The 11,464-nt window shown below is 46.8% G+C and overlaps 2 protein-coding genes across 3 annotated transcripts; both read left to right on the top strand.

The window, feature by feature from the left end:
* The first annotated feature begins 183 nt into the window (after positions 1–183).
* Positions 184–1,649, top strand: LOC123396388 (wall-associated receptor kinase 2-like). Its single transcript, XM_045091338.1, has 3 exons — positions 184–1,192; positions 1,366–1,506; positions 1,591–1,649. Exons 1-3 carry the CDS (start codon positions 220–222, stop codon positions 1,647–1,649), a joined length of 1,173 nt encoding a protein of 390 aa, XP_044947273.1. The 5' UTR covers positions 184–219.
* Positions 1,650–8,597: 6,948 nt separating this feature from the next.
* LOC123413529 (wall-associated receptor kinase 3-like) lies at positions 8,598–11,082 on the top strand. 2 transcript variants are annotated; one of them, XM_045106562.1, is made up of 3 exons: positions 8,598–9,503; positions 9,582–9,605; positions 9,712–11,082. In XM_045106562.1, the coding sequence occupies exons 1-3, from the start codon at positions 8,621–8,623 to the stop codon at positions 10,917–10,919; spliced, it is 2,115 nt and encodes a 704-aa protein (XP_044962497.1). In that variant the 5' UTR covers positions 8,598–8,620; the 3' UTR covers positions 10,920–11,082. The 2 variants fall into 2 exon arrangements, with proteins under 2 accessions (XP_044962497.1, XP_044962433.1); XM_045106498.1 differs by having other exon boundaries at positions 8,598–9,605.
* The last annotated feature ends 382 nt before the right edge of the window (positions 11,083–11,464 follow it).

The following is an 11,464-nucleotide window of genomic DNA, read 5'->3' as shown; positions in this document are numbered from 1 at the left end:
TTTACTAGCCCCCGAGATAATGGGCATCCAGTGCAGGCACGCGGACGCGGTAGGTGAGATCTGAAGTCCTGAAGGCTAGTCAGCAGCGGCGCGCGTACCTGTGGCCGGAGCCGGAGCGGCAACCTTATAAGCCGGACAGACGGACGCTGCCTGGTATTGACGGTACTCCAGTGAGCTATCTAGGAACGTAGCCAGCCTTGATCGATCAACCCACAACCAATGGCGCCGTGCATAACCGTCTCGCCTGTTATGATGGCGGCGGCACTGATGCTGCTGACGTCGTGGTCGCTCTTGGCCGGAGCGGTGGTTAATCCAGAACAGGCGATGGGGATGCCCGGCTGTGACATCACCTGTGGTGACATGAAGGTGCCGTACCCGTTTGGCATGGGCGCCCCTAGCTGCTACTGGCCAGGGTTCAACCTCACCTGCGACCGCACCGGCAAGACTCCGCGGCTGCTGCTCGGGGATGGAAACCTCCAAGTCCAAGATCTTGACTTCGTGCAATCCTTGCTGTCCGTCACACACACAGGCGAGATAAAAACTGACGCTGGCGGCAGTGGCAGGTTAGGCGGTGGCCTGAGGGACGACGGGCCCTACATGCTGGCAGCTGACAGCGAGCTCGTTCTGACAGGCTGCAACGTGCGGGCGACACTCAAGGACGGCGGTGGTGCTACCATCAGCAGCTGCTCGTCGGTCTGCGAAGCCGGCCACGAACCAGTCACGTACGTGCCTTCGAGGCTCCAAGGCCAGATGCTGTGCACTACCATTGGATGCTGCCAGGCGGACATCGTAACGAAGAAGGTGGCGGCCGGACGGAAGCTTTCCTACGGCGTCCAGCTCGACTACTTTGGCGGGAATCGCACTGCTGACCTGGAGCGGCTGCCTGCGCGTGTGTTCGTCGCGACGAAGGGGTGGTTCAAGCAGCGCAGTGTCTCCGACGAGCTTTTGCAGACGAGCCGGCCACCGTCACAAAACGCGGTGGTGGTTCCAGTCTGGTTCACGTGGGAGGTCGTCGGCCATGGTGTGGAGCCTGACAGCAACGCGACCTCGGAAGTGTGCCCCGAGAATGCAGCCAGGAGCGTGTGCAGGAGCAACCACAGCGTCTGCTCCAAGGATGCAGGAGCAAGAGGATATACGTGCTACTGCAAGGGTGGTTACCAGGGGAATGCCTACGTCGCCGGCGGCTGCACAGGTTCATGCTTTAATTTTGCACCATTAATTTGATTTTAATCTAGATTACTTTGTTCTTTTAACCGGGCTCAACCCTTTTCCACTAAAAATCTGGATTAGTAGTACTTTCTAAATTTCCACGATCTGAGACGAGTGTCTGAATTCGGGTTGCATGTGTTGATTGGCTCTGTGTAGACATCGACGAATGCAAGGACCAAGAAGAGAACAGGTGCTACGGCGTTTGTATTAATACTGTGGGAGGGTACGAGTGCCTGTGCCCCGGTGGAACCCATGGTGACCCTTCCGTGCCTGGGAGCTGCTTTGCTTCCAATGCAGGTAATTAATGACTAATGAGCCATAACGTTGGGTCCATTTGTCTTCACTTTATATTTACGGTCTTGTTATTTGTCCGTTATACAGTTATTTTCTTTCGCAACTCTCAACCAGCTGCAGAAGACAACCTAGATTCACAAAAATAAATAAGTAAAAGGGACAAGACAACGTAAAGAGCCTAAAATTAGATTCTGCAAATGTGCAAGTTCAGCAAATTTTTACTCTCTTGCTATTTTATATGATTAACAAAAATGATTACAACCGTTAGTTAGAGAATTTGCCACGTAAGACGGCACATCCGCACATCCCCTACAATTAACCCATCCTATCTAGATTTTTTTTAGGGATACCCATCCTATCTAGAGCCAGGACAAAAAATAACGATCCCATGGGTCCAGTTGCGTAGCCAGCCCAGCACCACAGTGCATAACAGTACCAAACAGTGTCATTACATCTACAGTACCGAAGAAACTGGCTACCACATCCGGGCTAAGGCCCCGTGTTGCCCGGGGCTTGGCTACGCCAATGCATGGGTCACTCTGTTCTTGCTCCTTTTAATAGACGCTGCGTTAGATTGTGGGACTGTGGGACTGAAGGACATCCAGGCCTTCTCTCTTCAAATCTACGAGACTGTCAAAAACATTATCAGATAGGTATAAGTAACTTTACTTACAAGAAGACAATTAATCTCCAGAATGATAGTTTTATGCAGTGAAACCGTAATATACAATCCCGTGAGATATGCACGAAGTTCTGCTTCCACGACATCTGAGCAGGCCAGAAAAAATCCCATGAGGAAATGAGCACCGATCCTTCCTGATCTCTAGACATCATGCGAACGGTTGCAAAATCCCCTTACGCCATGAAGCTAGCATCCACATCTCAAATTGACTTTCGTGCCGCTTTATATATAAAGCAACAACCGATCATAGTACATGGTCGAACGATACAAAGTGAAGAGGTTACCCTCTTACAAAAAAGATCTTGCGATAAACGGACCACGCAGAACACACACGAATACGTTATCAAAAGAGAATACAGGAAAGATTAGGTACAACGCCACGCTGTGCCCTAGCATACCTAAGCTCCACGACACCATCCTCAGGAGGGAAGACTGCACGAAGTGGCACCGTTGTTGAGCCCACAATGGCATGAGCTTTCACGCGGAGCCTTGGCATGGAGAGAAGAACCAAAACAACAATTTCAAAAAGAGAGCGGCGCCCACAAGCGCCGCTACTGTCGGCGCCCAAGCGCGGAGCTTTTGGTCGGCAGCTCACCCATATCACAGGAGGCCTCCAAGACAAGCGCGACGATGCCAGACCCCCAGATCCGGATCTAGGCAATGCCACCATCAAACACAAAGGACGAGCCTAAGGCACCTAATACTACCGCCGCCAACATGACCAAGAGGGTAGGACATAGTGCCCGTCGGAGAGCCAACTATGCAGCCCACCATCCGTGGCTGCCGCACCGGCATCCAAGGACCGAAACACCGACATTCGCCAACTTAACAGCATGCTCACCATGGTAGGAAGAGCGGACACCTCCATCCACTCCTAGCCCGACATTAGCCATCAATTCTGAATTAGCGCCTCCACCCTAGGAGGCGCCCACACATGCATCCCTAGCCAGCCGTGGTGAACCAGGGGAAACGAACTGGTGACTGCCGATGGTCATTTCCAAGCAAGTCTTGAGTCTAGCCCTTTCGCCCTGGCCTAGGCGAAAAACCAGAACGACAAGTCTATGGCCTCCGGCACCGATCCGATGGCCAGAACAACGATGTCACGACAACCACCAGCTCCCACTGCACATGCGAGAGGATGGCGTCGGTCGCGAACACACCCCGAGCCAAGCCCAACCTCACCTACCCGAAGCACCAGCTTAGATCCGCCTCGGGTACGGATCTGGCCGACCTGAGCATGAACCCTAGGTCACAAGGTACCTACCAGAAGATAGGTCACAACCACCACCTACACCCTACCGCCGAACACAAATCAGCACCACCAAGGCTGCAACGACCGCGCCGATGACCCAAGCCACCACCGCGAGCTCCATCAACAACGCCAACACTACAAGAGGAAGGCCAAGCCCCTACCAAGAGCAACCACCATGGACAGGAACACTTGACCACCATCGGTTGCAGCCCCACACCACGGATCACCACCAACCCGGAGAGTGAGCTACAAACCACAACGCCACCTCCTGTGCCCACCATCTCGCCCCATCACCGGGTCACCACACGGCGGCATCCACGACAGGAGAGTGAGAGACCTACCAAATCCACCCATAGCTCCCCAAGGCTTAGTTCCAGGCCATGGGTGCCGCTACATGCACGCAACCGCTGTGCGATGAGTCATCGCCCAAATCACCGTCGTGCCGCCACCCAGCCCGCACGACGCTGCGCTGGGCCACAACCGGCGCACCCACAGTTGTTGAGTTAAATACACCCACAATTGTTGGGGTGGTTAGGTGCATGATCCACCGCTGCCACTCGGTCCAGGTAAGGGGAGTTTCGATGCTCGGGGGAAGTAGCTTGTTATCGAGACATACCTTGCATTGCCGCTCGGTGTAACTGGGAAAGAGGGGATGTGAAGAGGCTAGAGAGGAGAGGGTGGAAGCGTATAGCTGGAGGTATGGCAACACACACGCACACATGGACGCGCCGGAGAATGGACAATGGAGGAACGATCATAAAATAAATGGGACTGGGAGAAGAGAAAGAGGAGCGGTGGCGGCCGAGGAAAAATTAGGGTATTGGTGGATGTCTGGGGTGGGCATTGGGTTTTATACTACGGTTTGGCTGAAACTCAGCTAGGTGAGTTTTTGTTTTGGTCTCATGCACTTTTGTCATCTCTCAGATGTTGTCGCGTCGTGATTTGCATTTTCTTTGAGCCGACTAGTGTTGCAGCAGCGTGGTGCCGGCCTGTTTTACTGCTTTTGCTCGAGGTCGTGTAGGTTCCATTTTCCCGCGGCCCGTCGCAGTGATGAGGTTGTGGTATATTTTTTATTTGATCAAAAGACTAGCTGCGGTCGACAAAGGGAGAAACTTTGCTTCTTGTTTTATTAAAGATTGATGAATTAAATAATATTTCTGTTCAACATGCTTTTGTTGCGTGTCAAATATTTTTACATCTATTTTTTCCTGTTTCTATGGTTGTTGAAAGCACTTAAAATCATTCTTTTTTATGAAAATTGTAGTTAATGAGGAAGTTTTTTTTATTTTTATTTTAGTTTTGTAGGCTCATTTTTCTTTTTTTTCGCCGAGTTTATTTTTCATATATAAAGGTTAAAAATAAGATGTGGGTGGATTTTTGTCTCTAAATAATGTATGTGAGGGGCTAAAAAATAATAGTTATGTCCTACCGAGGAGCTTTTTGATGCATGCCTTTTTTTGTACATTAAAATGAGGATTATTTATTTGTTTTATAATTTTTATCCAAGTGTCACATCACATTGTTTTCATCTATGCAGCCACCACACTTTTTTTCCTTTTTTTCTTGGGTTTTTCAAAGGTGGGCACATTATAATTTCTAAGGCAGAGTCGTGATTACAATTTCTTTTACACTATTAACAAAAGTGGTCACAAATTTTCACGTATTTTTTTAGGGATTAGTGGCAATTGCAAGTATTCAAAGTCGGATCACAACGACAAGTATTCAAAGTCGGGTGACAACTGCATGTATTCGAAGTCGGGTCGCAACTGCAAGTATTCAAAATCGGGTCGCAATTGCAAGTATTCAAAGTCTAATCGCAACTGTAAATATTCAAAGTCATGTCGCAATTGCAAGTATTCATAGTCGGGTCGCAATTGCAAGTATTCATAGTCGGGTCGCAACTGCAAGTATTCACAGGCGGGTCGCAATTGCAAGTATTCATAGTCGGGTCGGAACTGGAAGTATTCACAGACGGGTCGCAACTGCAAATCTTATTTATGCAGCAACTACATGAAAAAGCTAGAATCAAGTTCTTTTTTACTAAGAAAAAAAATTTATTACATCACAATTCGTATAATAAGGACACATTAATTCTTTGTACAAGAATCTGTAGTGGTCACGGTAGTTGAAGCTAACAAGCCATTATGTAACTTTTTTTGGCTTATTCTTTCTTTTCTATATCAGCGGTTTCTTTTATAAAATATGCGTCGTGCAGCAACAAAAACTAAATGAATAGTTATTAGACCGGTTAGATGGGATGTATAGCAAAAACAATAAAAAATATGACATGTCAACCCAAAATAATTAAATGATGCGCTAAAGGAAACAAACAGGCTAAATACAAAATATAATAATATTATGTGAATGAGATCATAGAAAATCCCAGCTAGTTGAGTTTTAGGCACTCCCTTTATACTAGGTGTTGGTAGGCTGGGTTTAGGCCTGAAAAATTACTTTTGAGGGGTAAGAGCATCTCCAAGAGCATACCCATATTTGCTCTCAATACCCAAAAACTGCTTTTTTGGGTATTGGGGGCAAAAAACCAGCTCCAAGAGCATACCCAAAACTGGTCCCCACACAAACTTTTTTGGGTCACTACCCAAAATTTAGCTCAGAATTGGCATATTTGGGTCTTTGGGGGCAAATACCCATCCGACCCAAAATCAGCGTGGGAGTAGCCAACTGCCCGAGCTGAAACTTCCGCCCCGCCGCAAATCGACCCCGCCGCCGCGCCGCCGCCACCGCCGCCTCCTCCGGCCATCGGTGCTCCGTCCGCAACGTCCCCGACCCCTCCCTGACCCCCGCGGGTAGACCCCAGGTATTTCCTGAGCGTTACTTTCGCCGACGGTTTCCGATGAGCACGAACTTGTTCCAATATATTTGCGGGGTAATTTGTCAATATGACAACTACTTCATGCAAAGAAGGAGTTGCACGGGCTTGTTGGGTCATAGCACATTGCAGAAGGTGACCGCAGCTATACGGATTATGGCTTATGGAATACCTGCTGATTTGGTAGATGATCATCTTGCAATGGCCGAGAGCACGACCATCTTCTGCTTGAGGCAGTTTGCAAAAGTAATTATCAAGTGCTTTGGCCAACAATACTTGAGAGCACCCAATGCTCAAGACACGGAGAGGCTTTTAGCGTTGAATGCTCAAAGAGGGTTCCCAGGGATGCTTGGCTCGGTTGATTGCATGCACTGGAGGTGGAAGAATTGTCCAGCGGCATGGCATGGGCAATTTACCGGACATGTCAAGGATCCAACCATCATACTTGAGGCTGTTGCAGATGAGGAGACATGATTTTGGCATGCCTATTTCGGTTTGCCCGGATCACTAAATGACATCAATGTGCTCAACAGATCTCCATTGTTTGCAAGCTTGGCCAATGGAGAAGCGCCAGAGATTGAGTATGAGTTGAATGGACACAAGTACACGAAGGGATATTATCTTGCAGATGGGATTTATCCACAGTGGGCAACATTTGTCAAGCCCATTCCTAACCCTCAAGGTAAGAAACAATCTCGTTTTCATAGTGCTCAAGCAGCCGCTAGAAAGGATGTGGAGAGGGCATTTGGGATTTTGCAAGCCCAATTTGCTATTGTTCGTGGACCAGCTAGGTTTTGGGACCAAAAAACCCTAGGGAGGATCATGATGGCTTGTGTGATATTGCACAATATGATCATCGAGAACGAGCGTGGTCAAGATTTTGATCACCACTACGACTTTATGGGGCGGGTGGTGAATCCTCGTAGACGTGCTGACCGGGTGAGTCACTTCCTTCAAGTTCATCATGAAATTAGAGATGCAGATACTCATCGACAACTAAAAGAAGATCTCATCGAGGAGTGGTGGAAGTGGAATGGAGAACAAGATACTTGAGTTTGTATTTCGATTGCTAATTCGGTTTCGTTTAACATTTGTGTTTGATTTGATAAACATTGTGTTGTAATATGCACTATTTGTTTGACAATTTGAGAATTTTAATTTAGCACGTTTGAATTGATTGTATTTGTGATTCGGTTGCATTTGCACAAATAGAACTAGAAGCACAAAGAATGGGCTATCAAGTTTTTGGGTATCCAAATATGGGTAAGCTTGAAAAGCAGAATTTTTTTTGATACCCAAACCTTCTCTCTCCTCTACCCATAATGGTTTTGACTACCCAAAATATGAGTATGCTCTTGAAGATGCTCTAATGCTTTTGGCCCGTCAGAAGGGCGCAATGCATTAGACAAACAAAACATTACCAATGAGGGGTTCAAACAGCCTCTAGTGAACTAGAAAGTGAGGGAGCTGCTAGTGGCACATTTCTCTTTGTGAGCGGTGCTGGGCGTCACGGTGAGCGGGCCGGCCGTACGGTGGACAACATCAAGACATATGCCTATACTAGTGCAAAATATATAATTATAGGAGTGTTGTTTTCGTAGACCCCCCCTAAAAATTTATATGGATCTTAAAGTTACTTAAAAGGTGGTCTGTCTTAAATTCATGATCAACTAATTCTAAACTAAATTCTCCCAATAAGTCAAATAAGAGTTCAGACCAATATAATTTTTTGGTTTGAAGGGGATAACTTCTAATCTCCACCTTTAATCCGCATTGAAATCTGTAACTTTTCTAGCGGGCCTACCGAAGCAAAACTCTAATTGTAGATGAAACAAAGTGACAAGTTTAAGCCAGCCAGCAACTTAAGGTCAATGATAATGATTTTAGGGACCAACCGACCAGTGTGCTCGCCACACAAATGCAAAAATCTCTATGGGCGGTATGAGATGTGGACGTACTCCCCCAGATATATTTTCTCACAAAATAAATACGTATGAAAATATATTATATAATGAACTGATTATATTTATCTGGGATTGTGGATGTTGATATTTGTTCCCTTAAATTTGATCTAGTTGTATAAGGTTTAATTGCTGCAATCTACTCTCTCCATCTCAAAATAAGTGACTCAAAAGTGACACAACTTTGTATTAACATTTTAGTATAAAATTGAGTCATTTTTGAATCATTTATTTTGGGACGAAGGGAGTAGTTTGGAACGGAGCTTAGAGCTAACTAGATGCTAGAGAGCGTGGTAGTGTGTGCTTTGGCAATCTTTTTTAACTATGGTAATTAAATTGCAACGGTATACACCTTTTTTGCAGCTGGTGGGTGCAGTACATCATGCGGAGACATGGACGTGCCGCACCCATTCGGAATTGGCCCGGTTGGTTGCTACTGGCCAGGGTTCGAGCTCACCTGCGATCGCAGCAGCAACCCGCCACGGCTGTTCCTCGACAGCGAGGGCGACCTCCTTTCCGTCCAGGAGATCTCCCTACGAAACAACACAGTGCGCGTCCTCGTCGACGGTGCGACCAAACTGTTGACCAGTATGTTTTTCCGTTCTGACGGAAGTTTGGACAGTGTCTTCAGGGGTAGTGGAGACACGCCCTATTCACTTTTAGCCAACAGCAACGAGCTCATCCTCATAGGGTGCAACGTTCAGGCGTTTCTGCTTGACATCGATGGCCAGGCCACCATCACCGGTTGCACCTCCTTCTGCCCCGTCACCAGATCAACCGGCAATACCTACGCCTCGAGGCAGGTACCGTCTGGCGGCAGCGACAGGTACTGCTATGGCATTGGCTGCTGCCAGGCTCGCATCTCCCTGTCCCCTAACAACATGCCCGTATCGTGGGAGATCAGCATAATCGACGAGAACCAGGTAACGCAGGGCAAGAATTCATCGCCTCCGGTCATGCTGATCGCGGCGGAGGGGTGGTTTGACCAGCGGCAGGTCTCCGACATGCTGGCCCGAGACTTTCAGCACCACCGTAGCGTATCCAGATCTGAATTGCACGTTCCCGTTATTTTACAATGGGAGGTCGTGCAAGGGTTGCCGGATCAGCCGGCTGACGCCAAGTCGCAGCATCTGACGACGACGATTTGTCCGGCGGAGGTAGCCAAAGCTGTCTGTAAGAGCAAGCACAGTGATTGCAAACGTGGGAGCAGAGGCTATTTGTGCCAGTGCAGCAATGGCTACGACGGCAACCCCTACGACCAACACGGATGCAAAGGTAACACATATTCTCCATCTTGTACTATCTCATGTATATGCATCAGGCGAATTTACCGTTTTTGTTTCTTCCTCCCAGGTGGCCTGATGTCCTTGAATACAGGTGAGCAGCACCTTTAACTTGAACAAATTTTCTCTCCTCTTTTCACCTATATTTACAAGCAGACCAGAGAAATGATTCATTAGCAGCAATATGTATGTATTTTCAGGCATATACATTATTGTGGGAGTTGCTATTGGGGCTGCCGTCATATTTTCGTTCTTCATTGCATTCTTCATTTCAAAAAAGATTAAGCACCGGCGGGCACAAATGTTGAAGCGGCATTTCTTCTTGAAGAATCGTGGACAGGTGTTGCAACAGTTGGTATCTCAAAGAGCCGATATCGCGGAAAGAATGGTTATCACCTTGGAAGAGATTGAGAAGGCCACAAACAATTTTGATAAAACACGTGAGCTTGGTGGCGGAGGGCATGGCGTGGTTTACAAAGGGATCTTATCGGACCTTCATGTTGTTGCCATCAAGAAACCAAAGAGAGTGGTTCAAAAGGAGATTGATGAGTTTATTAATGAGGTTGCCATCCTATCACAGATCAACCATAGAAATGTAGTAAAACTATATGGTTGCTGCCTTGAAACCGAAGTTCCCTTGTTGGTTTATGAGTTCATATCCAATGGTACACTTTATGAGCATCTTCACGTTGAGGGGCCAAGATCTTTGTCATTGGATGATAGGTTGCGGATAGCAACTGAAACAGCTAAATCTCTAGCATATCTTCACTCGACGGCTTCAATACCTATCATCCACAGAGATATCAAGTCTGCTAACATACTTCTGGATGATACTCTAATGGCAAAGGTGGCTGATTTTGGTGCTTCAAGATACATTCCCATGGATAGGTCAGGCGTAACAACAATGGTGCAAGGTACAATCGGATATTTGGACCCCATGTACTTTTACACACAAAGGCTCACGGAGAAGAGCGATGTTTATAGTTTTGGTGTCATTCTTATAGAACTGTGGACCAGAAAGAAGCCATTTGCGTACATTTCGACGGACGGTGAAGGCCTCGTTGCACATTTTTCTGCTTTGTTCGCTGAAGGCAATTTGTCACAAATACTAGACCAACAAGTTATTGATGAAGGAGGCAAAGAAGTGGAAGAAGTCGCCGCCCTTGCTAAGGCATGTGTACAATTAAGAGGAGAGGATCGTCCGACCATGAGACAAGTAGAGTTGACATTGGAAGGCCTTCCAGTATACAGAAAGTACATGGTAGATAGCGTGTCGGCCCAGGAATTTGAGAGGAATGGTATTCTGATAAATGGCCCTTGGGTTGGAGATGAAAGAAGTAGTGAAGAATCGTCAAGACAATATAGCATGGAAGAAGAGTACATGTTATCCTCAAGGTATCCTCGATAGCTCTGCATATGTACGAATACAACGCAGACTGAGTTTCTGACAATTACTTCCAAAGGTTTATTTGTATTCATCTAACGTAGCGCTACGCCCTTGGTTCGTTTGCTCAAACGGTTAACTGCTATGTACCCTGTTTTCCTTCCTGCTGTGTGTAAACTCTTCGTTTGTCAGTCTGGTTGATAGTGAACTTGTTTTCAATGGTTAATTGTAACTTGTTGTCAACGGGTGCACTGCTTCCAACTTTTTGTTTATCTTTGGAATCATTATTTGTATTCTTGCTCTGTGCAAACTCAAAGTAGTCTGGTTATAAATCTTTTTTGGACCTACTAATCTGCTTGCAGTAATAGCTGAGTGTGGCCTCTTTGGACCTACTACTCCGTAGCGTCATCTAGAGCCAAATTGATGTGCTTACATAATACTCCTTTCGTTCGAAATTACTTGTCACAAAAGTAAATAATAATGGATGTATCTAGAAATAAAACACATTTAAATACATCCATTATTATCCATTCCTCCGACAAGTATTTTCGGACGGGGGAGTATGAGCC

Source organism: Hordeum vulgare, chromosome 1H, assembly GCF_904849725.1.
Source record: "Hordeum vulgare subsp. vulgare chromosome 1H, MorexV3_pseudomolecules_assembly, whole genome shotgun sequence".
In the NCBI taxonomy this organism is placed as follows: domain Eukaryota; kingdom Viridiplantae; phylum Streptophyta; class Magnoliopsida; order Poales; family Poaceae; genus Hordeum; species Hordeum vulgare.
The sequence above is the reverse complement of the archived record's forward strand: the minus strand, read 5'-3'. Positions and strand labels throughout refer to the sequence as shown.